The sequence below is a fragment of the Manis javanica genome, chromosome 15, assembly GCF_040802235.1.
Source record: "Manis javanica isolate MJ-LG chromosome 15, MJ_LKY, whole genome shotgun sequence".
Taxonomy (NCBI): Eukaryota; Metazoa; Chordata; class Mammalia; order Pholidota; family Manidae; genus Manis; species Manis javanica.
Window position 1 is genome coordinate 82,681,646 of NC_133170.1, and position 27,683 is coordinate 82,709,328.

Here is a 27,683-nt window from a genome sequence, read left to right on the forward strand (position 1 = left end):
TCAATACCCACCGCCTCGCTTCTCGCTGCCCATTAATGCCAAACTACGGGAACCTCGCGGCTTCACGCCCTAAGTGAAGCGCATGCGCAGAAGCCGTCCGCTACTCTTCAGCGTGCGCTTTCCCATGGGTCGCAACGGTCAACTTATCTCCTGATTGGTCCGTCCAGTGGGCGGTCTTCTGCCATCATTGCTAAGAGCAAAGGCGGCGAGGGCAGAGGCCCCGCCTCACCGGTCTTCTCAGCGCGCGCTGGGCGCCTTTTGAGCGCTCAGAGCGGGTCAGAAGAGTACGCGCAGCGCCTGCGGTCGACCCTAAAGAGGGAGGGAGGTGGAGGAGCGACGATCACGTGGTGTTAGGGAGCGTCTTCTAATTCCGCACCAGCACTGCTGGGGTTTCAGGGGTGGGGATCACTTTGGATCAAGCCCAGTTTCATGCGAGGTCCCTGCTGACCCGACTGTCTTATGTAATGACAGAGACCCACAAAGCTGAAAATGGGACCTTCGGTAGGGAGACAAAGGTCTTCATTTTCCCAATCTTTATTTGATGATAATAAAAGCTAATTGTTTTTGAGCGTCTGCTGGATACCACGCAGCAACCCTGTATTTACCGCCTTGGATCGTTGCAAAGATTCAAGGGACGTGGAAAGGGCTTAGAAAAGAGCCTGGTACAAGCGAACGCTAAGTATCGGCAACTCAGCTTTTATAGATCTGTTTAACAGCTAATGGGTGGTAAAACGGGGATTTGAATCTAGGACTGATGGTTTTTATTAGCTACTTCTTGCTAGCTGATCTCTCCAAAGGATTCACAGAGCTTTAGTGAAGTGCACTTAATTGTTCACATGGGTAAACTGAGGTCCAGCAGGGAAAGAATTTCCTCCCGAGTACTCACTAACTCCCAAGTCTCCTCCTCATTCTGTTCTGCTTATTTCCCTGAAATCTGGTACCCCCAATTCTGTTTCTCTTGCCTCATTCATTCATTCATTCATTCATTCAAGGTCAAGAGTCTTGGGCTATGGGCATACTGATCCAGTTAGATCCCAGGAAGCTCTAAATGAACACAGCAGCTGTCGGGAAGGGGTTGAGTCCAAGCATCCACCTCGCCGGGGTGTTCACCTTTCACTCCCTCAGCCTCATTTACTGAGCTCACTTTAAGAGTATGGGATCCCGAGCCACACTGCCTAGATTCAAATGCCAAATTCACCACTTAGCGGCTGTATGGCCTGGGAAAGTGTTCCATTTTTTCTGTGCCTTTCTTTCCTCATCTGTAAAATGGGGGGCCTAGGTTGGTGGGAGGGTTTAGGGAAGTAATCCGGCAAGAGTCTCTAGCCGATGGCCTGGCCAGTAGTAAACTCAGTAAACGATGACTGTTATAATTAATCTCCACAACCATCCCAGGGGTGAACGCTGTCGTGTTCCCCATTTAACAGATGAATGAAGTGAGGCTCAGTGAGTAGACTCTTGCCGAAGGTCACACAGCTATGAAGTGTAAACACGCAGTGTAGCATCCCGCATTTGAATCCCAGTGTCTTTGACTCCAAAACTACATACAGTCAGTCCTGGGAGAGGATCACGCCAACTCAACCCTAGAGAAGAGATGAAGAAAATTAATCTGCAAAACCCCAAGCTTGGGAGAGGGGCTTCGGTGCGCGGGGGAATTTGCAGACACTCCCTGCTGGCGGGGATCGCACGACTTGTCCTTCAGTCTGAGACCTTCGGTTGGTCCCGCCACCGCGGATCGGCGCGCTGGTGGAAGCCGAGGCGGTGGCACCGCAGGATCTGCTGCAGTGTTTGGGGCCGAGGCGGAAGCGCCATGTCAGAGTCGCCCCCGCGGGGTGCCGAGCGCGACCTTTTCCGGGACACGTGGGTGCGGTACCTGGGTGAGAGCGGGACGAGGGGCACGGCGCCAACTCCCACCACCACTTGGCTGGGGAAGCGGGGGTTGCCAGACTCGGTTCGAAGACCTGGAGGACGTGGGAGGATCTTCGTTCCCATTTAGCCCGTGCTGGAAACCGGGCTCAGAGAGGGCTAGGGACTCGCCCAAGGTCACACAGTTCTGGTCGGCCCAGCGAAGAGGAAGGGGGTGAGTGGGCTGCCCTCCCCGGCAAGCCCGGACACTAGCTACTAGCTTTGGAGCCATGGACTCCCTTCTTGGCTCATCACTGGCTCTGAGCCTGTTTTCTCCTCTGCAAAAAAGGATGAATACAGGGTCTCTCCCAGCGGGTGGTCGCCGTAAGGGTAGAATGAGATAGAGCACAGGAAGTCCTGACACTTGGTGAGCTCTCCGTCAGCCTGGCTGCCTGTGGTCACTCTTTCTTGCTGCCTGTTCCCCTGTTAGCACAGAAGCTTCTAGAACTCAGGCTAGAAAAGCGAGTGAGTGATGATGATGGTGACTACCCAGCTCTCTCAGAGAGACGCTGAAATCGAGGTGGGCAGTCACAGGCACCATTTTGTAGGCCAGGAAACAGGCTCAGAGAGGTAATATCACTTGTCTAAAGTTGCTCAGCTACTGCTTAGCCGACTGGGATTAGAACCAGTGCCCCCTTGTGAAACAGCCCATAGGCCCAGGAGTTAAATGTCCCCTCTCCACCAGGTTATGCCAATGAGGTCGGGGAGGCCTTTCGCTCCCTGGTGCCGGCAGCTGTGGTGTGGCTGAGCTATGGTGTGTCCAGCTCCTACGTGCTGGCTGATGCCATTGACAAGGGCAAAAAGGCAGGAGACGTGAGTATGAGCCTGCCCCTCATCCCCCCTAACTCCCCTTGTGGTTCAGACCACAGCCTTGCGTGTGGTAGTCTTTTGTGGGATAGTCCAGTCCCCCACAGTCTCACCTGGTATAGTTCATGCCCCCGTGCAGTGGATGGATGGGGCATCCTGCCCCCGGCCCTGCATGTGACATAGTCTACACCCCAGTCCAGGGTGTGAACGAGTCCACCCTCAGCCCTAAATTGGTACAGTCTGGAACCCAGCACTAGTGTGGTTCTGTCCCACCCCAACACTGGCCACTTCCTCTCCCTGGTCCAGTCTTGTGCCCCTTGTCTGCAGGATTTCCCACCTCTACCCCTGCTGGATTAAGTGTCTCTTGTGCCTACCAGGTGCGGAGCCCTGAAGCAGGCCGCAGCACCAGGGTGACCGTGGCCGTGGTGGACACCTTCGTGTGGCAGGCTCTGGCCTCGGTGGCCATCCCAGGCTTCACTATCAACCGTGTGTGTGCTGCCTCTCTCTACATCCTGGGCACTGCCACCCGCTGGCCTCTGGCTGCCCGCAAGTGGACCACCACCGCACTGGGGCTGCTGGTTATCCCCATCATCATCCACCCCATCGACAGGTGGGCACCCCTCCCAGCCTCAGGGGTTGTCTGCTGCACAGGGAGTGATAAGCTTTGTGTACTCACTTTGCCCAGAGCAATAACAGCAGAGGCAGGGCTGGTACTTGGGGCTCCTAGAGTAGAAAGGATAGCCTATTCCATTATCACTGACCTGGCAGATACTTTAAGTAAAGATAGCTGGGGATGGGAGGTGGGGGTGGGGCCGGTGCCTTGAGGGTATGGGATACAGGACAAGTAAATTCCCAGAAAGAAAACCTAGTGTTAGGAAACAACCAGAGTCAGGCAGGAACAGGTATACCCTGGAGAGGATGGGTTTGGGGGGTTTTGGTGACAGAAATCCAGCTGAAACTGAGTTGAGTAAAATAAGAATTGTTTCATGAAACTGGGAAGTCCAGAGTTGTGCTGCCTTTGGCATGGCTGGATCTAGGCACCCAAATGATGTCTTTAGGGGTCTGGGTCTCCCCAACTTGCTCCTGCCCAATGCCATCTTGGGGCTTCACTCACTTTCTCCTCATTGGAGCAGAGATGGCCCCCAGCTTCCATCCTACCAGCTCAGCAAGCCCCATAGGAAGCTTCTTAGTGACAGCAAAAATCCCAAGGAAGGCTGTCATTGGTCCATCCTGGCCTGGGTGCCCAGCCTGAGCCAGTTTCCCTTTTCTGATTTGCCAGGCTTGGGTCATGTGCCTGCTCTTAGAACCAGAGATGGGGCCAACCCAACCAGACCAACACAGAGTGGGAGGAGTCTCCCCAAGGGTACATAGCTGACCCTGAGGACCTGATGAGTCTTTTATCCTCGCTGTGCCTCACTTTCCCCAACTGAATAAAGAAGAGGGTGATGGCTGCCACCTGGATGGCTCTTGTGTCCTGCATCCAGGAGTCCCTTCTCTAGCCCAGAACTTCTATCTCCTAATCTCCCATTAGCACCCTTTGGCCACCTGCTCATCACCCCCTTCCCCCACCGTCCCACAGGTCCGTGGACTTCCTTCTGGACTCCAGCCTGCGCAAACTGTACCCATCAGTGGAGAAGCCCAGCTCCTCCTGACCCCGCCACCATACCTGGCCTGTGGGTTGGCCCACTCCCTGTACTGTTCCAGCTTCCTGCTCCTGCCAGAGGACATGGCTACCTGCTTCCTGTTTGAGCGGGGCAGAAGCCAAGAGACAAAGTCCTCAAGAGGCAGCAGCCACAGCAACTCACAGACAGACAGGACCTGAACCCCGCTGGCTTCTGTGAACCTGTGATACTGAGTGGGAGTGGACCCTGGGTGGGCCCAGCCCTGTCTTCTGACGGGAAAGCAACATCCTCCCATGGAGGATAAGGAGACTGAGCCCCAGACAGGGCAAGGAATATGGCGTGACCACTTGGCCAGCTGGGGACCAAGGCCTCCCCATGGCAGCGTGGCTGGCTGGAGGAGCAGCAGGCGCTCAGGGAAATGCAGGAGTCCAGTAGCAGGGACGCTGAGGACTGATTCCCTGGCCAGCCCAGCCCTCCTGTAGGGGCTGCTGGGGCCTGGCTGGAAGGCAGGACAGCCCCAAGCCCAATAAATGCTCAAGAAGTTGAGTTCTCTTCTCCTTTTCTGTTGGGGATGAGCAGGGATGTGGGGGTACTCAGAGGTGGAGGCTGACTTCTCCAGGCCACTCACGGTAGCTGCACTGGGCCTGTGGCTTTCCTCCCTGCCCTGCCCTGCAGAGCCTGGGATTCCACCCCTGGTGTGCCAGCCTCCCCTGGGACAGGCATTGCCCTCTTCCTGCAGGTCTCCTAAAGCACTGTCACCTCCGGAAGGGGAGCCTGTTGGGTAGATACCACCTGAGCCTGCAAGTGCCCGAGATGAAGACAGCCCCCAAATGATTATATGTGAGACTCCACCAGGGGACCCAGGAGTTCTAGAGGAAAGGAAGTGACCCAGGGGCTGTCCCTGGAGTGAGGAAGTGACATGCTTGTGGCTTCTCCCCAGCTGCTGGGCCTGGCAGCACTGAAGGGAGCCATTCTTCCCTGATTCTGGGTCAGCCCCTTTGGCTGCCAAGAGCTCAGAAGGATGGAGAGGTGGGGAGGGTGGCCCGCTCACTCGGGCCCTGTGGCTTGCTGTCACAGCCCAGGTGCTGACAGAGACAGCCTGCACCTAGGTGGGTCTTGGAGGGGGCAAGGGGCTGGGCAGGACTGATGGGTGGTGGCGCCTCCTGCCCTAGGGTGTCCGCAGCTGCAGAGTGAGCCCGATGGCCTGCCCTGGAGCTGGGGGCCCTGAAGAGGCGGCCTTTTCCTGCTGCCCTCCTCTCCACAGCTGGGTCCCTTTCCCAAGCCCCGCTGCCCCCTTTCCCCAGCCTGGTTGCCACTGGCCTCTTCTGCCCAGTCTCCTGCTCCCTCCCATCCCCTAAATGCTCTGGACCCTACCTGCCAACTCTCCAGCTCTTTTCCCAACCCATCCCACACCCCTCTCCAGTCCAGCAGCCTCCCACCTCCCCCACACCGGTTTCCCTAGGATGTCTGGGACCTGCCGCCAATTCCTCGCTCACTCTCTACCCCCTTGGCCCTCCCTACAGCTGGGAGGTGCCACCAGAGTCAGGTTTCTTTGTTCTTGGGTGCAACCTAACCTTTCAACTCTGCCCTAGCTGTGCCCTTCCCCATTACCTGCCTCCTCTGTGCCTGTGATTACTGAACCACCACCTGACGCCTGGCCTCCCCTCCCACTGCAATATTCCTCAGCTGGAAATCCTTTTCCTCTTGGCCAACCCAGAGCATCCTTCAGAACCAGCCCTTCGGTGGGGCAGAACTGGGGGGTCTGGGCTGGAAGAAGGGGTAGAATCAGATTAACTGACTTGCTGTGTGACCTTGGGCAAGCCACAGCCTCTCTGATCCTCAGTTTTTTTCTCGAAAAGAAGCAGAGGGCTGGGTTGCAACAGAAATGGGTAGGCCAGGGTATGGTGCAGACTTGCCACCTGTCATCTGTGTGTTTGCACGTGCCCTTGACCTACGTTTGTTCCTCATTTCCTCAGCAGCCTCATAAGGAGGTAGAAATATCATCCCCATTTTCCAGATAAGAAAACAGATTCACAAAGGGAAGGCCCCACAGTACCACCAGATGCAACTTAGCGAACAATGTTCAAAACAAAACAGGCCTTTGAGCAAGGCAGGGACCTTGAACAAGACCTAAACGGGAAACCGAGGCCCAGAGAGAGTGAGTGACAGTAAGGTGGGGGCCAGCCTGGGATGCACTTGTCCTGGCTCCCTTGGCCATCTTAAGGAGCTAGTGTCCCCCCAGATCTCTGGGGATGGCAGAATTCTTTGCTGACCTGGTCCACACACCCCCAGGGTCCCTTAGGCTGCCTTGGACCCTGCCACCTGGAGGTCCTGTACGAGGGGAAGAGGTGGGCAGGGTGGGGGCTGCCCTTCCAGCAAGCAGGGCAGCAGGCACTGACCTCTTGAGACCCCCCTTGGTGTGAGCCTGAGGCAGAGCTGGGCTCACCTGGGAGTCTGAGTGTGGGGTCCCTGGATTCTCTGGGCCCCTGCTCTCCTGTTCTCTTGCCTGTCTGGGCTTCTCTGGGGGCCTTGTCATGAGCCTTCATTGTCGGTCTTCTGGGGCTCCTCACACACATTAACCATTTGCTGCTTGCTTACCATCTCGGAAGCCCCCACCGTGTCCCCAGCCTCCTTGGTGACTGGCTCCCTGGCTGGCTTTAGATATCTGGACTTCAGTGTGGAACTTTGGCCTGGTCTGTCCATTCCTACAGGAGGGGACATTGGCTGAACAGAGGCAGCGACCCAAGGGAAGGGCCCCTGGCTCAGGGTCTCCTGAGCCTCGCGTTCTAAGCTAGGCCACCTCTGGTGAGAGCAGGGAGAGACGCAGGGCAAGGTGGGGAGCAGGAAGGGCACTGGACTTCTGGCAACCAGGTCCTGGCTTTGCCTGCTTCCCCTCCTGCTGTGTGTCCTTGGGCAAGCCCCTCAGTGCCTCTGGGCCACTGTGTTGTCCCTGTCTGTTTTTCCTTCCAGCTCTGGATGGGGCCACGCTGGAGGCTCAAGACCCAGCTAACACAGCACTGTTATTCTGGGCTCTAAACTCCACATGGAATATTCCATGGCTGACAGCTCCCACCAACCCTCACAGCTGTGTGCAGACGAGCCATCTGGAAGAGGCCCCTTTGTACTACAGCCTTGTACAGGCCTCGTGAGTGTGGGACCTAAGGCAGGGACAGGGGTAGGCCAGTTCAATGGACGGGGTCTCTGGGAGGGCTGGGACAGGAGCCGAGAGCCTCTCCAGCACACAAGGGCTGCCCCTTGTAGATGGTGCCCCTGGGAGTTCTCGGGTGGTCCTCTCGGTGTCACAATCTTCACAGCACTGTTGTGTAGACTGTTGTGTAGATTGAATGAGGCAATGCTTCCATGCTTAGCTTGGTGCCTGGCAGGCAGAATTCTCAACAAATGGTGTGTGGTGGTGTGAGGCGGGTCTGGGACCAGATCCCAGTTCAAGGTTGTTCCCTAGGCCCTGCTGGCCTCCCAGCCTATGCCTTCCAGATTGTTAAGCTTGCTTGCCCTGTCGCTGTCACCTGTCACCACTTTGTCCTGAAGAAGGGTAACTGCCACTTATTATATATTATTAATAAATGCTACCCTTTGTTGCCTGCCTGCCAAGGGACAGGCCTGCACTTCAGTTTTTCTGTGATGACCTCGTTTTGTTCTCCCAATAATCCTATGCGGTAGGCTGTCAGTCTCATTTTATAGAGAAGAAACTGAGGCTTGAGGTCACGTAGGCACGAGTTGAACACAGTACCCTGTACTCTCTCCCACACCGGCACCACTGTCTGGGTGGCAGGAGCCTGTCGCTGCTGGCAGACTGCCTGCCTCTCCGGGCCCTGACCCGCCTCACCGCTTATACCAGCCACGCAGCCTCCCCTGCTCACTGACGCTGATGACAGGGCCTCTGCTCGCGGTGGTGCTGAAACCCACAGGAGGCGTGCGGTTCTGCATTTTTTCCCACTGCTGCTGGCTCACCAGGGCCTCAGGGCCAGAGAGCGTCTAGCAGCAGCGTCTAAGGGCAGCTTTCCCATAAAGAGATGCTCTCCAACGACTTCAGCAGTCGTGATTTTCCTGAGGAAGGGCTGGGAATAGGTGGCCCCCAAAACAGGGGCCAGTGTTGAGTGTCCTGTGAGGTGATGCTCCCGGACATGAGCAGGCCCTATGCTGGCCACGTGGACCTGGGTGGGAGTGGTGGGGGGGCAGGCGAATTCCTTTAATGTCTGCTCAGGGGCCCAGCAGTCCCCTAGGGCTGAGGTTGGGCTTTTTCAGGATGCCTGAGATCTGGGCCCACCAGGAGGTGCACATCTGCACACCCTCTTGCTGTGGCCTCATGAATGGTGCGCTACAGTCATCATGAGGCCAGAACCAGTTGTTCAGGGCTGTTGTGAGCTGGTAGTTAAACACAGCTAGTATGAAAAACTAAACAATATAAACTTAGATTTAAACACGGTATGTTAAAAAAAAGGTAGTAAAAAGTTCTCATCACAAGAAAAAAATTGTGACTATGTGTGGTGTTGGTTAACTAGACTTATTGTGGTGATCATTTTATAATAAACACAAGTACTGAAAGCTTATTGCTCCCTGATTGTTTTACTAGACTACTGTTATCTGTGCCCTTGAGGGCATTCACATTTCTGGGTTGTGTCTTTGGTTCATCTACCCTATTACAGTGCTCAGCAACTGCTTCTCAACCCTGTGGCTTGAAATAGGCCACGAGGAGTATTCACACCATGGAGATCAACACATCAGGGTCTCCCCAGCCCTGGGGGCCAGTGGTTAAGCATTTATCAACACACCACTGCTCTGGCCCTCCTGCTAATCCAGGAGGTGGGTCAGTAGCACCATCCCCCTGTCCAGATCCACAGTATAAGGATCAGAGAGGGCGAATTCATAGCCTGTAGGTTCAGAGGTAAGATCCAACCCTGGTCTTCTCTTCCCTCTCTCAAAACAGAAGGCGAGGTGGCCTGGGCTGCAGCCACTGCTTGTCCAGAGCCCTTGCTCCTTCCTCCCCGTCTCTGGCTGCTACCTCGGCACCTGGCGCTTTGCTGCTTGGGCTCAGGCCTTTTTCTCCCTTCCCTCACGTTCCCTCTAACCCCGTAGCTTCGGTCTCCAGCTGTCTGCCAAGTCATCTCCTATCTGTCCTTTCCAGGCCTGGATGAGGGCAGCAGCCTCTGGCTTGCGCCCCTCCAGCCTTTTCTGTCTGGCCAGGCACTTCCAGTGTTCAGAATGCAGTCCAGGATTGCGATCTGGATGACTCCGCCCTGGCCCCTACTCATAAATCTTCACCTCAGCCATCCCATCCTTTTTTGGTTCCTTGGGTCCTGTTTCTCTTGACCGGGCAGAGGGACACTCCCTTCCAGCCTTTCCCCACCTCTTCCTGCAGTCCTACCCACCCTCCCTGAGTCCAGCCCACTCCTGCCTCTGTGTGGCCCCTCAAGGTGGTCTCTGAGCTGCTAGAGCTGGCTTGAGAGCGTCCCCGGGGCTTCCTCCAGCCCAATGCTTCCTCCATCGCCTGAGAGGATGGGGAAGACGCCTGCTGGGATCAGTGGCCTAGAGAAGGCTCTCCCCACCTCCAGGCCTTGTCCTAGAGCATGCTGGGGGTGGGTTGCCCAGTGGCCACCTTCGCACAATGCTCAGCTTCACCACGAGGAGGAAGCACCTCCCGACACACCTCTGTGCTGGCTCAAACTGCCTCCAGGGTTACTGAGAACAGTATCTGCTGGTGAGCTGCTCGCTCAGGGTGCACCAAGTCCCGTGCTAAGCACTTCCTATCATGTGGCTCATTTACTTTACAACCACATCACGGTTAGTTCCCTGCTTCCTGGAGCTGGAGTCACAGACCAAAGCCTACAGAGCACCCCCTACATCCCTCCACCTCCCCCCATCTTCTCTCTTGCCCCCAACCCCCTCACCCTCAGCCCAGTTCTGATGCCATGCCTACTGCCTTCCAGTTTTCCATGGCTCTCTACACAGTCAGGAGGAGAGCTGACTCTGGCTGTGTGTCCATGGGCAAGTTGCCTAACTTCTCTGAGGCTTGGTTTCCTCACTGAACAGTTCTCCTTAATGACCTCCTGAAGCTGCTGTGAGGATTACAGGAGAAATGGCTCACAAAGCATTCAGCTAGAGCAGGGCTCACAGAGAAAGATCCACAAATACTGGCTATTATTAATGTGGCAAGAGACATCTCCTTCAAGGGCAAATGATCGAATCGTTCCATCTGATGACAAAGATCTGCATCTGAGGGTGATTACCATGCTCTTATTTGTACAAACTAAAATCTTGAGAACTCCTTACATGCCTAATGCCTGAAGAACATTCTTCTGATCTGCTCGGCTGACCTGATGATCATGCGGATCCTCTCCCCTGGTGCCTCCTCTGTTCTGATGCCCCCCAGGATCCAGGCAGCCCCCAGGGTCCCGTTCGAACCCCTCAACCTGGCATCCACAGCCTCTGAGCTTTAGTAGTCCCAAAACTCACTAGGACACGTGTTCTTGCCTCTGCCAACTCCTCGCCACTCCCTGGATGTGCCCGGCCCATCCATCCTGTGTGCCTTTACTTAGGCCGTGCCATCTGCCAGGAATGCTTCCCAGCTCCATCTCCCTCCGTCCCAGCCTTCAAGGTCCAGCCCCAACGATACCAGTGCCATGAACCCTCCATGAACCAGACAATCATCTCACCTCTGCCATCACACTCCACCCTCTCCTTGGACAGCAGTTATGAAGTGACACCCACAGAGAACATGGATGGAATGCTTACTCTGTGGCAGGCACTGTGCTAAGTATTGTGTTATGCAACCCTAAGTGCCTGTGCAATAAGTGCCACTTTTATCATCCTATAGATAAGAAAATTACGTCCACTGTGCAGTAAGCCTTCCAACAGCATCAACTCTTGCTAGCCCTATGAAATCCTATGTGAATGGGGTGACTTTGGAGCTTTTTCTAAAATCAGGAGGCATTGCGGGCAAGTGGGGGGCACAGGTCAGGCAATGTGGAAGTACTTGGCCTGGGCCCAGCTGAGCTGTGCCCTAGGCTAACCTGTGCACTCCAGGTAAGGCTTGTTCTTTCCCAGCCTCCTCTGGGCCCATTTAAGGAGGCTTGTGTGTATGTGGGTGGGGCAATGTTGCTTTTCATTATGGCCACACCCTGGGGGCTTCTGCATGTTGCTCTGGTCTTGCTGCTTAGTAGGCCTGGGCAGTGGGGTGCCTTTGGGAGCTGAGGTGGTGGGTGGGGGTCCTCCATCTGTGTTCCCCTGTCCTCCCCGCCTCTGAGCTGGCCTCCCCCTGCAGCTGGTGAGCCCCCGGAGGGTAACTCATCTCACCACACCCGGCCTGGGCTGCAGCAGGAGCAGGACCTGGCATCCTGGGGATATTGGGAGGAGACCTTCCTGATGGCTGGGTGCCCTCAACACTCAGCCCTACCTCCCAGTGCCCCTTGCCCCTGGAGTCCTTTGCTTCCCTCCCCACTGAGAGCTGAGGACACCGGGACCCTGGGTCACCTGTTTGTCTTTCCTGACCTTCATCCTGCACTTGGGAGCCATCGGCTTTGTTCCAGGCTGAGCAGGACCCTCCTGGAACCCAGGGTAGGTAGCTCTGCTTCTCCAGGTTCAGGCCACACTGGCAGGCTAAACCCAGGGACGGGGACCGACTCCCACCCTGCACCCTGACCTCTAGGGCAGAGCCTGTCATGCAGTAAGTGCTTAGCAAACACTAAACAAACACCTTAAGTTCTTCCTTTAGCCCCCAAAACTTCTTTCTTGTCTGTGGTGTACCCTTGGCCCGTGGGTTGAGACAATCCCTTTTAGAGGCTGAGTGGCAAGGAGGTCAGGAGCCCAAATTCTAAAGAGAATTAGCTGTGCACCATGCTTACACAACATAGTTGCTCACACAGACAAAAAGCGGTTACTGTTAGGGAGAGCGTAAAAGTAAAGCCATCTTTCATTTTAATGCCATTTATATAATCTGAATCTTGTCATAATTGCAACCTTTAAATATTTCTGGAAGCACCCTTACTTGGGAGTTTGAGCCTGAGTTCTGCAGCTGATAGCTGCATGTAACCACGGGCAGATGGCAGCAGGACTTCCCAGCCTCACCTTCCACATCTGCAAATAGGGGCAATGGTGCAGCTCACAAAGGGTCTGGGGCATAGCCCCTAATGGCAGCTGTGATGGAACTCAGGGCTGGTCAAGCCTCTGTTAGCAGCTTCTCTCTGGCCCTCCCACCCCATTATCTCCCCTGGGGAACTTGCCCAGGGCTTGCCTCCCAGTCTGGCCGTGGGGACCCGCTGGATCGTGTTGACCTGTAGCACCATGGCTCCCACCTGGCCCTCTGAAGGACCCCCCTTTCTGAGAAGCTATCACACCCCACCACATGGCCCCTGCAGGTGGCCCTCCAGATACTGCATGGTGAGTCTTGGGCTGGTGTGTGTGTGGAGGGGAATAGAGTGTGGACCCCTGACAATTGCCTAAAGAGGGGGGCAGAATGTGGGCCACATGCACCATCCTGTTTCTGGCCTCCTTTGGTCTTCCACCTTTTTGGGGACAGGTGTGCCCTCACTTAGTAAATGAGACTGGGTAAGAGAACCGAAGTTCAGCCATCTCTCTGAGCTCTCATCACCCCATCTGTAAAATGGGCATTAACAAGCACTTCTCAGATGGTTCCGAAATAGATGGAATTATGGTTGTGATCTACCCACTATGCAGAAGATGCTTACTGGAGGGTGGCTGTGACTACTTATCTAGAATGACCCTCTTCCCCCTCTTCCCACAGATACTTTGCCATGTCCCCAGGTGGAAGGCTCATGCAGGCCCTAGAAGCCCGTGTCCAACAGCGTTAAACAGGGCCATGAACCTCTATGTGGATGAGTGTGTGGGCTCCCAGAGCAGGTACCTGAAGTGTACCAGGTACCTGTCTCCCCCCGGGGTCTGTGGGGCTGCAGGGGGAGCAGGGGGGAAGGGTCTCATTTAGCTGGGTCATCGGTGTAATCATGTGGAGAGGTCTGTGCTATACTCGGTCCCTGGGGACCACCGTCTTTTGTGTCCGGCCTGACCTTGCCCACCTGGGCTGGGAGTAATGCGGCAGAGGGTAAGCTGTCCTTCCCAGCCAGGGTGCAAGCTGTTGAGTGGCTGTGGGGGCCTTAGAGTCTTGTCACTTGTGGCTGATTTTGTAACATCTGCCCTTGCTCAGGCGAAACACATCTATTCCCAAATTCAAGTAATGGGGTGAACATTGTTCAACGTGGTTTTAGGGAACAAGAAGGTCCCATGGTGTGAGCCTCTAAGGGCTTCCCAGGAACTTGTTCTGGCCGGTCTCCAAGCCCTCTGATCTCCTTGGCCATCCTGCAAGTACGTCTCAATAGGCCCCAGGGCTGGCCCTTGGTCCCAGCCAGATAGTGAGCCGCTGCGGTTCTGCGTGGAGGCCTTCCTGCTCAAGGATGCTGAGGCAGACGGGGAGCGGAGGGCGCTGCCCCAGGCCCAGCTGGGGGCCTGGGGACTTCCTTCTGTTACTCTCTTCTGCTGCCCCCCAAGGCTATTTTGGGCATAGCTAGGGGTCAGCCCAGGAAAGGAGTGTTGGATCCCCGGTTAGGGTCTCCAAATAAAAATATAGGATTTCTGTTTAAACTTGAATTTCAGCTAAATAATGAATAATAAAATATAACTGTGTCCCAAATATTGCCAGAGACATATCTAAACCAAATTTTTAAAGATTTAACTGGGTGTCCTGCATTTTATCTGGCAATCCTCGCCCCTGAGAATGGCAGTGGGATAAGGGTAGCAGAGCTGGATCTGGAACTCACAGCCCTGGATCTGGCCTGGGTGCTGAGCAAAAGGCCAGGCCACCAGGGTCTCACATTTCCAGGCGTGGGATAAAGTCTGGGATCAGGCCTGGCCCAAGGATCACAAAGGGAGGTTGGGAGGGCCCTCCACTCCAGAGAGATCTTGACAGATGTGATCGTGGGTGGGGGAACCTGGGCCCCGTGGCCTCTGTCCCTCTGGGTGCTGAAAGCCTGGAGCTACTCGAAGCCTCCTTCCTGTGCAGTAGATTCTGTCATCATAGGAAACCCAGATGTCTGAAATGTGAAGGTCTCTTTACAATAGCCATACTCAACACTGGACTCTGCCCTCTTCCTTTTAAGAGCTGTATGCAGTGTTACTAGTTCATTCACATATAGAACAAAATATGAAAATCCTAAAACCTTCAGAAATCACCAATACTTAAGCATATGCTGTCCCACATGGCCTGCCCTGCACCCTTGGGCAGTCCTGAGGTGCTCCCCAGCCCCATCCTTCCCAGACTGGCTAGTGGCCGTCCCAGCCTCCTGCGAGATGCTGAGCAACTGGCCAGTGGCAGTGCCGGCCTTCAGCTGTGTCTCTCTGCTGCTGATTATGTCCCTGCTGACTCTTCAGAAGGTGCTCAGGGCCTTTCAGCTGTGCTGGCCTTTTGGCTGCCTGGGGAACACGCTGAGGGAGGCCCTGGCTAATCCCGACGCCCAGGAGCTGAGGCCAGCGGTGGGGACAATGGAGAGACCCTCTTCTGAGGAGGAGGTTGAAGAGGTGTTCCGTCTACCATCCAGGAAAGCTGGGAGGCGGTGGGCCCTTCAGGAGGCAGCTAAACAACCTTTCATAGACATACAATAAAGTTTTCTATTTCCTTAGGGCTCTTTTCTTGCCTTAAAACTCTCTGGTACTTGTGTGTGTTGGGGAACACGACACCTGACCTCTTAACCGCATGGTGTGAAAGTGGATCCTCCCGAGAGGGCCTGCAGCAGGGGACCCTGGGAAAGGCAGAATCTGGTGCCTAATTAGCACGTGATTAGCACCAGCCCCGAGTTGGCTTAGTCTCTGCCCATAGGGTGCCCTGGCCTGGGGTCTGCCTGCGAAGTGACCCAGATTGCCACATATGACTCCTCTTTTGGGAAACAGCCTGCAGCCCCCAAGGGCAGCTGAGGCCTTCCCTTCCCCAGCAGTTCTGGGCTGCTGCCACTGGCACTTGACTGCCCTTCACACACGCAGGGGGAAGTCTGCAGGCCTTGGTCCTCCTGCTCCTATACTGCTTGCTGACCACTGCTGGAGTGTGGTAGGGTCCCGCGGCCAAGGCTGCAGAGTGGGGTCTCTCTCCCTCCCCCCACACCTCTTCCTGGATATTCAGGACTGGAGCTCAGTGTCTGGCCCCTGAATAAGACTGGAGACCTGGAGGCCAGAGCTGGGGAGGCCTGGTGCCCACAGACAGTGGGTACGGTGTGGGGGCTAGTTTGCCATGGCTGGGCGTCAGTCTCTGGTCCTTGGCCCCTGCCCTAGCCTGGCTCCCTGCACAGCCCCTACCTCCAGGAGCAAGTACCCTTCTGCTCACAGTGGGTCTGTGAACTGCCGCAGAGGAGCTCAGACCAGTTTGGGTATCTAAAGGCACTGTTCTCAGCAACCTGACCCCCAGGAGGCATGGGGGCCACCCCTCATCCCTGACCCCGCTGCAGCACGGGGGACCTTCCCTCAGGGGACAAGGGTGAGACCAGCCTGTCCTGCATGCTGCACCATCACCTCCCAAAGACACCAAGACATCCTCCACCCACAGGCAGGTGCTGCCGTCATTTTCCAAGAGAGCGGATCCCTCTTCCTTCCCTGCCCCGCTTCCCGGTCTCCTTTGCCACATCCCTCATTTGTGGTGTGGCACATTAAATACACGATGCCCAGTTGCACTTCAGTTTTAGATAAACAATAAATACATTTTAAGTGTGTCCCCAAATATTGCTTTTTTCTCCTCCTAAATCCGACAACCCTCTCTTCTTGTCCTCCCTCCTTCTCCACACCAACCCCCCCCCAGCTCAGAAAGTTGGCAGTCTTGTCCTGTTCTGGCAAGTTGCTACAGTAACATAAATTAGTGGTGGGAGTAAGCAGGTGGGGAGAGGGTAGATTTCACTGCAGCCCTATTTCTGCCACCGACAGGCTGATGGAAACAAGAGCAGTCAGTGCCTTTTGTGAGCTCCATTTCCGGTCTATGAAACGGAGATAAAATCCTGCACCTGTCAGTGCAGGTGGAAAGTGCTAGCTGCTGCCGGAACGTTTGCTGCTTGATTAATCTCAAAGTGGGGCCTTATTCTCTGCGCTTGGGTGGCCCTCACTCAGCTCCTTCCCAGAGAGCCCCTCCCCAGCAGCAGCCAAGCCCGTTGGTTCCCACTCGCGCCAATCCTCTGCGGATTTCAGCTCCTCCCCGCAAGAGTTGCATCTCCACATCTGACGTCTGACGTGGAGCAGTGACGCCCTGGAGTCTGACCTCTCCCGCAGTCACCCAGGGTCGTGGTAGGGTTCAGGGGTTGTGCTTCCCAGAGGCCATGTGAGCAGCAGACAGGACGCTGGGCTTGGAGGAGTAAGCCCGGCCTGCCCTGCGGTGAGGTCCTTGGGTGAGTGCTGTGTAAGTGAGCACTGGGTCTCCATTGCTCCAGCTGCCCAGTGGGTGGAACACATTCCGGGGACTGGAGGGGTGACACCCAGGACACTTCTACAGGGAAATCTAGGACAAACAAGTCATTCCTTCTCTCCTTGTTTATAAAAGTGAGGTTGTAGGGCAAGGTTTTATGGAACAATTAAGAGTAATGTCTTTGGAGTAAAGAAAAAACAAAGAAAACCCCTGGGTCTTGGACCTGCCACTTAAGAGCTGTACGTTGTTGGGTGAGTGACTTCACCTCCCTGAACCTTAGTTTCCTTATCCGTAAGGTGGTGAGGGTAAGTGGCCTCAGGGGAGATGTGAAAGTGACATGAACTAACTCATTAGACGCTCGGCACCAAGTGTGGTACATACAGAACACTCACCAGACAATAGGTGCAATTTATTATTATTATTATTATTTCCAGGTAGCAGCTAGAACCAGATGTGACTTCCTTTGCTTCCAGGAAAGTTCTCTCAATTACTTAAAGCAGGCTGTGAGTTCCAAGGGAAGGGGGTGAGGGAGAGAGCAGAGGGTAAGGGAAGCTGTGCGCCTGGAGTCAGACAAGACCTCATGGGGGCATCTCCTATCTACCCAAGGGGGCAGCCCCTGCCAGGAATCTGGGGGCTGGATCAGCCCCGCCGCAGTCCCATCCCTGTCCAGAGTTCTGAAATCTGCCCCGTAGGCTCCTTTCTGTCATGCACACCCACGATCACCTGCCCCTGCCTTCATTCAACTTCACAAGTACACAAGGGGCATCTACTACCTAAAGGGTAGAAGTAGAAAGGATTTGGATAGTCTCAACCCAGGTTTCTCATAGCTCATCAGGAAGGTACTCAAGCACACACAAATGCCTAAGGAGCAGTAAGGCAAACGCTAGGGGATTCATTTTCCTGTTTCTTGGGTTTCAGTGACATCCACCTCCTGCTGTTACCCTCTTCTCTTCATCTTATGATGCAAACTTGGCTTCCTCTCAGGCTGCTGATCGGAACAAAGCATATGTCTTTCCCCAGGTAGCTCTTTCTTTCCTCACTAATGTCACAGAGTCAAGAGGACTAATGATCGATTTCTGAGGGGAGACTAGCACAGAGAGAGAGCAGGAACGGGGCCAGGGCCCTCCGAGGGTCAGGGAGCCGCCTAGACAGGGGTGAGCTCCTTGTCGTACTTCTGCATGCCCTCGTCTGGAAGCAGTACCTCCACTGTGAAGCTGACCTTCTTGGCGTGGACAAAGCTATAGGTGTTGTCAAAGCGCAGGACGTCTGGGGGAACAGATGGACAGAAGGGTAGTTGAGCCTGACTTCACACTCCCTGCCTCCCTGCTCCAGCCGTGAGTGAGAACACGCTGTGTTCCTACCTGCTGTGTTTGCCAGTCTGGGCCAAGTTCCCACCACTCCCTTTCCCTTCCCCATGGGAACTGCCACCCCCTGAGCGGGGCCTGTACACAGACACTGACCTCCTGCTGGCGTGTGCCCAGCCTGGCTTTAGTTGCACCAACCAGCAATGAGAACAATGGCCATTGCACCTATTGTCTCCACACCTGGACGTTCGCATGTGGTTTTGAGGGAGGCTGTTGGGAATGTCAGAGGCCTCCCGGCCTGCTTGGATGAAGTGGGGTGCTGGGCAAGACCTGACGTGCCCTCTGCCTCCACACAAGCACCACGAGAGGCAGGGGTTGTAACCTCTGCTTCAGTGGTGAGTAAAACAAGGGTCCAGATGGGTAAGACTTTTGCCCAGCATTGTGCAGCTACCACAAGGCTGAGGGGGGGACCCTGGCGCTGCATTCAGCCATGTGGCTCTGGACAAGTTGGTTTACTTCTCAGAGCCCCAGTTTCCCCTTGGGGAAAGTTGCACCTGCCCTACTGTTCCTTGCCTGCGCCCTGTGTCCCGGGTGTTCTCAATTTCTTTGGGGCCTGTGTGTCTCTGGCTCTTGGCGCCTAGTAGGTGTTCATGAGTGTGGACCAAGTGGGCAACTGTGTGAATGAATGGCGCTAACTTAGACTATATGTCCCTGGTGTGGGGAGGTCACTGCCCCTCCGTTTCCTCCTGTAAACCATGGGACAAGTGACTCCAGCCTTCCAGAGCTGGGGCCCACCAGGGCAGACTTACAGACACCGGCTTCCGAGCAGGTGAGGCTGCCGTCCTCCGGCACCATGTGGGCGTTGTAGCGCTGGCTGGGCAGCACCTCCGTCATCTCCCCCGCCCGCTGCCGCTCCCCCATCTTGGTCTTCAGGAAAATCCCAAAGCCGATGTCTGCACCATCGGATGAGAACTGCCACCTGTGTGCGGGGGGATAGGCTGCTGCTCAGTCTGATGGGTCCTTGAGAGGCTGGGGCCCAGCCGGGAGGTGGGCTGGTGACCTGCCTCCTACCTGAGGACACAGCCTGGGAACAGGATCTCGTACTCCACCTGGTGGGAGGAGCCGCGGCTGATCTGCACTGAGTGTTCGTACTGAGCCTTCACCTGGTCCCGCACGTACATGGACTTGGGGATCTCCCCACCGTAGTTGATCTGCAGACATAGGACAGGATAGCTTGCTCCCCTCGTCTGGCCATTGCATAGTCCATCCTGTTTAGTGCTGTTTTTCTTGTCTGAGATGCTTTCACCATCTCCTGGATGTATCCTGCTCATCCCAGCCCTCCCCACCGCCAGGAAGCCTTCTCTGATCCTCCAAGCTGTCAGGACCTGTTCTTGGAAATTCCCCTTCCAGCTCATCGCTTGGGGGCAAGATTTCCTCATTTCTTGTTTGCCTGCACAGCTGTTGAGAGCCCTGTGAGGGCAGGGCTGGGACTGTCTAGCTTAACACCTGGCTCATGGGGGTCTCTCCATAGACATTTGTGGAATAAATGTGTGAATGATGAGAAAGGAACCCAGCTATACTCCTCTCCCTTCCCCTGTCTTGGGGATCTTCATACCTTAGTTACACATTTGGGGTTCCCATCTGGGTCAGTCAGTGTTCCCCCAAACTGAACAGGCAGTTCCTCAGGATTGATGAGTTTCAGCAAACCTTCCTTCCAGTTGTCTATGGGCAGAAGGTTGTAAGGGTGGTTATCAGACATGGAGGGAACCACTAGCGCCCTCCATTCCCACAGGAGGGCCTGAGATGGCAGAGAAGGCCTGCAGGAGCTAGGCTGTCAGGGCTAATTCCCCAGCCTCCCAGGGGTCAGGCTGCAAGAGGTGTCTTCCAGCATTGTGTTGCCATGGAAATATATTTCCCCAAATCATAATACATTTGCACATTTTTGAGAGTCTCCCAGTTATTAGTAGTGAAGATAAGGGTTGTCTAATTGTCCCAGGGAGACTTTAAAGCCCAGTGGGGGTCAAGGACCTCACTGGGGGCCACACAGTGTGTATGTGGCGTAGCCAAGTTCAGACCTCTTGTTGGGAGATGGGTGGCCCCGGGCCTTTGAAAGGGCCTCCTCTTCTCTGCTCTTTAACCACAACAGCCATAATGCCTATTACTGTTCCTCACGCCTTAGGTGAAACTCTAAGAATTCTGGGTCCTGGGTGTTGACATGGCCTCAGCCCTGTGACCAGTACAGGCTCCCCCACCATGGCTATGGGAGATTTAGTGCCAGCCGGGGAATGAGAGCAAAGCCCACTGTGCCTGGCCCACCAGGGGCAAGTGCACAAAGCTCTGTGCACCACCAATTGGGGCAGAGGCCTGGACATGGGCTTGGAGTGTGGCACTTACCTCACTACTCCAGGATTTGGGGGGGCCTGTGACCCATCCAGCTTCCTAACCCAGTGGAATGGGGCAGAGGCAGAGATTCAGATATCAGGAAGGGAGAGAAATCAGGGATTTCCTGATTTAATGATCTGACCATTCTGCTTTCAAGAAGTTATCTTCCAAGTTCAAGGTCAGGGGTTTGAGTTTAAAAACTATTTCCCTTCCGTTTTTTTTTTCTTTCCCTATCATTAAAAACATTTCCTCTTTGTAAAGTAATACATGTCATAAACGTTTAGAAAATACAGAAAAATACAAACATAAAAGGCCACTTGATTCCTTGTTATCCACAAATTAATATTTTGTTGTATTTTCTTTTAGAAAGTTTTGTTTTTACAAAAATAAAATCGTACTATCCACAGCCCTTTATGAATTACTTTTTTAAAAAGTTGATGACATTTCTCAGGACCTCAAATCGTTTTCCATGACTGTCCAATAGTCCATTAAATGGATGCGTTTTTATTGACTCATCTGGTCCCTTCTCTCTGAGCCTCCCTTCTCTGAATCACGTCCCCTTTCCTGCTCTTTTTCCTCATTCCCCTCAGCCCCAGATGCCTTTAGAAGCACCCAGGTATGAGTGTGGAAAGGGCACTGAGACCTCCGGCCCAGAGACTGACGAGCAACCAAGCTGAAGCCAATAAAGAGGAAGGTGTGGAGACCTTAGTCATTAAAGACAGGGAATAAGGCAGAGGGAGCCTGATGGCCTCCAAGTGTAAGAGCCACTTCCCTTTTGGGGAGGAGGAGCCTCTGACGCCAGGTGCACGGAGCTCAGACCTGGAGCTGGAACTACTTACTTCCCAACACTATGATTTTTCTGCGGGTGTCCTCGCTCAGGAAGGGCTTCATGAGGTTGTAGCCCACAGGGAACAGTTTGGTGGCTGGGGAGAGACAAGCAAGGATAATGGGGGAGAAAATCATTCCATCGGATCACCCTGTCCATCACACTCATAGCCAAGATACGGAAGAGTCATGAATGACCCTGGAAGATTCCAGTGCCCGGCACCTGACAAACGGTCCAAACAACCGGTCAACCCGCCAACAAGCAGTCGACTAACCAACCACCCAATCCATCACCTAACCCATCATCAGCCAACAAAACAGCCAATTAATTCACCTTCCAACCAGCCCGTTGGCCAGTCCACCAACTAGTCAGCCAACTCACCAAATAGTCAAGCAACCAGTCAACAAATCAGCCAACCAGAAAACCAATCAAAAATTAAACCAGCTGACTCCCCAGACAACTGACCTGCTCTCTCCAGCCAGTCAACCATTCAGACCACCAGAAGCCAACCATTCAAAATGCAGCCAAACAACAAACCAGACAGCCAATTAACCAACCTGCCAACTAGCCACTCACCCACCCACCCAACCAAAATGTCAGTGGCCACACAGTCAGTCAACCAGGCTAACAACTACCCAACCAACCAACCAACCAACCAACCATCCATCCAACCACCAGTCAATCAACTAGCCAGCCAACTAGACAATCAAGTAACTAATCAACTACTAATCAATCCACCAGCCAACTGTCAAACACACATCTATCCTTCCATCTACCCACCCACTCAAACAACAACCCAAAAAGAGCCCCAGGCCTGCGAGCAATACAACCGCAGTGGGAATCAGAGGCCCTACTGCCTTCAAGGAGCAGAAACGGCAACAAGGAAAGTCGGATGAATGCACACGGGACAACTGGAGGCCCCCAGAAGGCAGCAGACAGGAAGGGCTGGATGGGGCTGCGCCGGCTGTCAGTATCAGAGGCAGCTTGGGGAGGGAGAGACCAGCATGGGCAGGAGAAATGAGGGGGGATTCCTGGAGGGGCTGCGGGTGGAGCTACCTCCTCTCCCAGTAACTTCCAACCAGAGAAGTCACCTTTTGTGCAGCATTTGCTCTGTTCCAGGCACACTAAGAGATTTGCATGCAGCCAAGCAACCAACCTGTCTCAATACTACCCAGGACGAAGGCACTATTGTCATCCCCAGGGGACAGACGAGGAAGCAAAGTCATTTGTCACACACCTTTCACAATGAGCATGAACTTCAGGGTCTCTGGGTAATTCTCTTCAAGGAGGCCGAAGAACTGTGGAACCAAAAAGCCCCGTCAGAGCCCACGTCTCCTCTTCCACCTCCATCGCCTTTGCAATGTCCCTTCTGGAGGGTCCCGAGGGCTGTGGAGGGTTCCCTTCTCTCCATCACCGCCACTGGCCCCTGGCGAGGACCTTCTCACCTCAGACAATAACAGCCTCTAATAAGAGTTATTTTTAGATGAAATCTTATAGTAATGATAATACAGTAATAATGATGACTACTGTTCATTAAATGTTCGCTATTTGCCAAGTATCCTACATCCCTTTGAAATGCAGATGATTGGCGTCCTCATATTGTAGGTGAGGAAACTGAGGCACAGACAGGCGAAGTGACTTGCCTGAGTCACGGGGCTTGGGGTGACAATGCCAGGACGGGTTTGGCAGAAGCTGGGCCCTGTGGCCTCAGGACAGTGTTGTCTCTGAGGCCTGTTCTGTGGGATCTTTCAGGAAACACAGTGAGGCCCTTTGGGTCCTGACTTGCGGTGATGGGGCCCACGAAGGCCACCACCTTCTACCAGATCCCATCTCTGAGTGGACAGCAAGGTCACAGACCACCACTGAAGGACACACAGGTCATTAAAACAAGCAGGGGGCACCCAGGGGCCGTCTCCTCACCTCCTGGTACACTTCCACCAGAGGTTTCCAGAAATGCTTCAGTCCCAGTCCCTCACAGTCAAAGATCATCACAATGGTCTCGATCTTCTTCCCCAGCTGCAAGGATGAGAGCAAGGAGCAGTTCCTAGGTTCGGGTGCAGGATCAGAACTTGGGACATGGTGACCCTAGCACATGACCCCTCGCGGCTTCTCCCGTTCCCTATTCTGTCTTTAGAGGAATCAGTGGACAAAACAGTGAATTCATCTCATTTACCCACCCATCCATCCACCCTCTGTCCATCACCCATTACTATCATCCACCTGTCCATTAACTGACCCACCCATTCATCAATTCATCCATCCATCCATTCATACTGCCATTCATTCATCCACTCATCCCTCCTTAATAAACTGAGATTTATTAAGCATCTGTTTTGTGCAAGACACTGAGAGTATAACATATGAAGCTCAATTATCCACAGTCCTTGTCCCCAGAGAGTTCACAGTCTGGATGGGGAGACTGACAAGCAGCCAGGTTGCCGCAGTCCTGAAGTGAGTGTTGCAATGGGTCAGCACAGGAGCTGTGGGAACACATGTTTACCAAGATGGAGCCTCAGAGAAGGTGCCATCTGTTTGAGACTGGAAAGGAGAGAGCCGAGGCAGCGTGCAGGGTAGGCGTGCGCTGGGGTGGGTTAGCCAGACAGAGGAAGAGCAAGGGAAAAGACTCAGAAGGAAAACTGGCATTGTTGAGAAATACGTACTAGGCCCTGGGTGTTAGGCCATATATTTGCATTATCTCATTTAATCTTTGCAAGTGTTACTATTATTACCCCTGTTGTGTTGGTGTGGCTCAATAGGTGAGGTGACTTTCCAAGGCCACACAGCTGGGAAGCAGCAGAGCTGGTGTTTGACCCGGAGCCCTCTGACACTGATGGCAGAGAGCACTGCTCTGTGCCTGGGACCGTGTCCCGCGGCAACCTCACCTGCCCCCATCTGCCTGCTGCACTTGGTCCCGGCCTTACCCGCTCTGTCTGCAGGTCACATTCATGCAGGATGCGCTCACAGTCCCTCATCTTGGTCTTGAGCAGATCCTGCTTGGTGACTGAGAAGAGCAGGCCCTTTGGGTCAAGTGGCCCAACGATGTCATACCACACGGGGCAGCCGTCACGGTCATAGCCACACAGGCCCCCAGGCATGTACTTCTGGATGACCTGGACATGGAAATTCAAGCAGAACTTGGCATTATGCACCTTCCCAGACACCCCCTGCCAGATCAGGTGACCTGGGTGGCCCAAGTGTGCACACACACCATGGGGTAAGTATAGTCCCTCCCCTGGAGGGTGGCACAGTTGTCTAGCTCACAGCACAACAGTAAAGCCAGGCCAGCTTGAGGCCTCTGGGCTCCTTATTTCTGCCCCTCAATGTCTCCCACACCCCTTTCCATGGACAGGAGTTGGGCTTAGTGATGGAAGACATGGATTCTGAAGGTCAGCAAACCTGGTTTGAGTACAGATACCACTGCTTCCCTGATGTGCATCCTTGAGTAAGAGATGCCACCTCTGTGTTCCCCAATCTGCCCTCTTTTGTAAAGTGGTTTGGATAACCTCACCCTCACAGGACTGCTGGAGTCCCCAGGATCACAATGGCAAAGCATAGCGCCTGGCCCAGAGCTCATGAGCCATGAAGGAGACTATGACCGTTGCGTTACTAGGACACCATTGGTGGGACTGCTCTTTCCAACTCCTTGGTGGGCTAAGCTTCTTTCCCATCCAAACAGGATGCTTTGAGCAAGGCCCTGTGGGTGAGGACACAGAGGCACAAGCTAACTGTGGTGGTGAAGAGCCTGGGTTCTGGGCCAGAGCTCAAGGCCCAGCTCCACCTTGAGGCTGTAGAGCTTTGGGTAAGCTACTTAAACTTTGCTGGGCCTCAGGGTCCTCACTGTGAAGTGGGGACGACAGTACTCACGTCATAGGTTGTGACGATTAAATGAGCTTACACAGGTAAAGTCTTAACTCAGACCAGGATCTCATAAACCCTAGAAATGATCATAATTATTACCGGAGATGTGCCTGCAGGCCTGGGGGTTCCACAGGCCTCTCAGGCTGACTGCCCTTTGCTCATGGTCACCAGTGATCCAGAGACTGCGTGGACGGAAAGTCTGTCAAAGACTGGATGTGTAGGGGGTGCTGGCTTACCTCAGGGGGCTGCCAATCCAGGATGTGGTCAATGTCCATGGTCTTCCGGAATTCCATGTACTGAAAGGGAAATGAGTGGTGAGGTCCCACTGGCTTCCATTACCCCGGAGGAGGGGATGGAGGTGGGGCCTCCAGGCGATGCTCTCCAACAACGTCCCTCCCCACATCTCCAAGGCAGGTGGCTCTCACCTTGCGGAGCATGGCCTCTGATTTCTGCAGGTCAAAACTCCGCGCTGTGAGAAGTTGGAAAGAAGGAGTGAGACAGGGAAGAGGCCGCCCTGCGGTTGGCCTGTCCTGGTCCTGGGCAGCGTGGAGCTATGAATGACCCTGGGAGCCTGGGTGGGACCTTCCTGCCCCACCCCCTCCCCTTGCCTGGACCTGAATACGTGCAGCAAGATGGCGTGGCCACGTCCTGAGAGCCACGGGAGGTTCTGGAGTAGCTGAGACCAGACCCCTTCTTCCCTCACCTTGACCTTCCCACCTCTGCTCTCACCTCGGAGCCAGCGCAGAAGGAAATAGTCATCAGGGTTGGGCAGGGCAGGCAACACATCCTGGACATTTTCTCGGAACTGGAAAGAGAGATGCTGGCTGGAGGGACTTTCCGTTTGGGCCTTTGTCTCCAGACCCAGGGACTGTCTCCATCATCCTTTCTCTGGCTCATGCAGCCTGGCCCACAGTGATGGGAGGATGGGGGTGGGTGGACAGAGGGGTGGGTGGGTGGACTGAAGAGCAGGTGAGCAGAAGGAAGGATAGGAAATGCTAAGGAGGTAGGAAGAAGAATGGATGGGTGAGTGGGAGGGCAGGTGGGGAAACGAAGGAAGGAGAGATCCGTGAATGTGCGGGTGGAAGAAGGAGAGATGGGCGTGTGAACGGATAGGAGGAGGGCTGGGCAGGTGGGTGGGGGACGGAAGAAAGGATACATGGGCAGGTGGGCAAGTGAACTGAATTACGGACATAGCCTTAGTTCTTTCCATGTGTTAACTCATCAAGAATTCTGCCTTTCTGCATCCCATTTTCTATAAAAACAGTTAGTGCCCACGCGTCCCATCCTCTGCTGCTCTGTCGCTCTGACTCTTACGGACAGGGCATCTTTCAGGGTCCTGGGGAAGGCGGGGAACGGTCAGAGGGCAGATCACCAAATCCTTCAGGTCCCACCTAAGGGCCTGCGAGGGAGGGGAGGGCAAAGCTCTCCGGGTCTGGCGCCTGCATGAGAAGCTGGGCCTGATCCGGGCTTGACCCACCCTGTTGCCTGGAGGTGGGGCCATTCTTTCTGCCCCGGCACTGCTCGGAGCTGATGTGATGGGCATTGTGGGGCCTGACTCTGGGTGAGGTGACAGCCAAGAGACAGTGTCGAGGACACATCACACCTACAGAGTGAGGCAGGGTTCCTGTCAGCGCCCCAGGCACCGCCTCTCATTCCCCAGGGGCTCCGGGGAAGGGGCTCTCACCTTAGCCAGGGTCTCCGCCTGCTTGGGGCTCAAATCTCCCACTCGGCCGCTCATGGTGCTGGGCGAGGCTGACGGAGTAGAGGCCACTGCAGACAGAGGCGAGCCTGCTCTGTAACCCTGACCCAGCCAGGGCCTTTTGCCCCCACTCCTGGGCGTGGTCTCGGGCGCCTCCTCCTTGGCTGGCTGTTGGATTGCACATTACATAACTGGGATTAAGGGAGGTCCTGTGCTTGGCTCTGGGAAAGGTGCTGGGGGCAGGCGGGCACAGGAGGGCATGCTGGAGGTCCCCTGCCAGTGGAGGGAATGAGACTGGGTGCCCCAGGACCCCCATAGAAGGGGGATTTCAGGAGAGTCAGGACTGCTCTCGCAGGCCCCCTTTCTCTTCCTCTGTCTCCCCATCTCACTCAGCAAGAGACCCCACACCTAGTGCAAGGGCAGCCCCAGCTCTGATGGTAGGAGCCTAGCAAGCAGTCCATTCACTTTGTGGGGTGGGAGGCTCACACCTTTTGCAACAAGCATCCGTATTCAAGAAGGGACAAGCTGGGGCAGACAAATGGAACTCTAAAGTGTCCTCTCTTGATTTCTTTCAGATCCTACGGTATGGTGCTGGCCCCGTACCTGCCACACGGGAAAAGGCTGAGCACCCCCACCCTGCTGCCCCCTCCCCATCGTTGAGGTCATGAGCGCATGAGGGTCCTTGTCCAGGATCCTGCACCCTCTGGGCTCAAGGGAGGTGGGACGCATCGACGGCCTTGGAGCGCTGAGGGTGTTCCTTGGGAATTCAAACTCCTCATCAGTGAGGGGCATCCTCCCTCACTGCAAGGTCAGGCGCAAGCCCTGAGGATTGCCCCAGGCTTTGATTTCTGTCATTGGGCCTGGTGTCCTACCATTAGAGTGC

General features: G+C 54.7%; 2 protein-coding genes and 1 long non-coding RNA gene across 5 annotated transcripts; 2 read left to right on the forward strand and 1 right to left on the reverse strand.

Moving 5' to 3' along the window:
- Window positions 1–1,666: 1,666 nt before the first annotated feature.
- Window positions 1,667–4,877, forward strand: MTFP1 (mitochondrial fission process 1). Its single transcript, XM_017659920.3, has 4 exons — window positions 1,667–1,874; window positions 2,588–2,715; window positions 3,087–3,319; window positions 4,289–4,877. The coding sequence occupies exons 1-4, from the start codon at window positions 1,808–1,810 to the stop codon at window positions 4,359–4,361; spliced, it is 501 nt and encodes a 166-aa protein (XP_017515409.3). The 5' UTR covers window positions 1,667–1,807; the 3' UTR covers window positions 4,362–4,877.
- Window positions 4,878–11,249: 6,372 nt separating this feature from the next.
- Window positions 11,250–14,931, forward strand: LOC108396878 (uncharacterized). 2 transcript variants are annotated; one of them, XR_001853062.3, is made up of 4 exons: window positions 11,250–11,372; window positions 11,611–11,903; window positions 12,573–12,725; window positions 13,090–14,931. It is a non-coding gene; the product is annotated as an uncharacterized lncRNA (long non-coding RNA). The 2 variants fall into 2 exon arrangements; XR_012125401.1 differs by having other exon boundaries at window positions 11,611–12,725.
- Window positions 14,932–17,119: 2,188 nt separating this feature from the next.
- Window positions 17,120–26,917, reverse strand: LOC108396870 (SEC14-like protein 3). Of its 2 annotated transcripts, XM_017659923.3 has the most exons (13): window positions 26,786–26,898; window positions 26,579–26,704; window positions 25,831–25,906; window positions 25,527–25,570; window positions 25,338–25,397; window positions 24,165–24,353; window positions 23,164–23,259; window positions 22,481–22,541; window positions 21,257–21,340; window positions 19,651–19,757; window positions 19,107–19,246; window positions 18,845–19,014; window positions 17,120–17,997 (listed from the first exon to the last, which is right to left on the reverse strand). In XM_017659923.3, exons 2-13 carry the CDS (start codon window positions 26,642–26,644, stop codon window positions 17,876–17,878), a joined length of 1,215 nt encoding a protein of 404 aa, XP_017515412.1. In that variant the 5' UTR covers window positions 26,645–26,704; window positions 26,786–26,898; the 3' UTR covers window positions 17,120–17,875. The 2 variants fall into 2 exon arrangements, with proteins under 2 accessions (XP_017515412.1, XP_036849319.1); XM_036993424.2 differs by lacking the exon at window positions 26,579–26,704 and having other exon boundaries at window positions 26,786–26,917.
- Between the last annotated feature and the right edge of the window lie 766 nt (window positions 26,918–27,683).

What these genes read in the sequence shown, in the direction of transcription:
- LOC108396870 (XM_017659923.3), bottom strand. Translation starts at nt 26,644, where the DNA reads ATGCCCATCACATCAGCTCCGAGCAGTGCCGGGGCAGAAAGAATGGCC. An exon ending in CCCCACCTCCAGGCAACAGG is followed by an intron (nt 25,907 to 26,578) that starts GTGGGTCAAGCC and finishes CTCTCTTTCCAG; the next exon opens with TTCCGAGAAAATGTCCAGGA. An exon ending in CCTTCTGCGCTGGCTCCGAG is followed by an intron (nt 25,571 to 25,830) that starts GTGAGAGCAGAG and finishes AACTTCTCACAG; the next exon opens with CGCGGAGTTTTGACCTGCAG.
- MTFP1 (XM_017659920.3), top strand. Translation starts at nt 1,808, where the DNA reads ATGTCAGAGTCGCCCCCGCGGGGTGCCGAGCGCGACCTTTTCCGGGAC. An exon ending in CACGTGGGTGCGGTACCTGG is followed by an intron (nt 1,875 to 2,587) that starts GTGAGAGCGGGA and finishes CCTCTCCACCAG; the next exon opens with GTTATGCCAATGAGGTCGGG. An exon ending in ATCATCCACCCCATCGACAG is followed by an intron (nt 3,320 to 4,288) that starts GTGGGCACCCCT and finishes ACCGTCCCACAG; the next exon opens with GTCCGTGGACTTCCTTCTGG.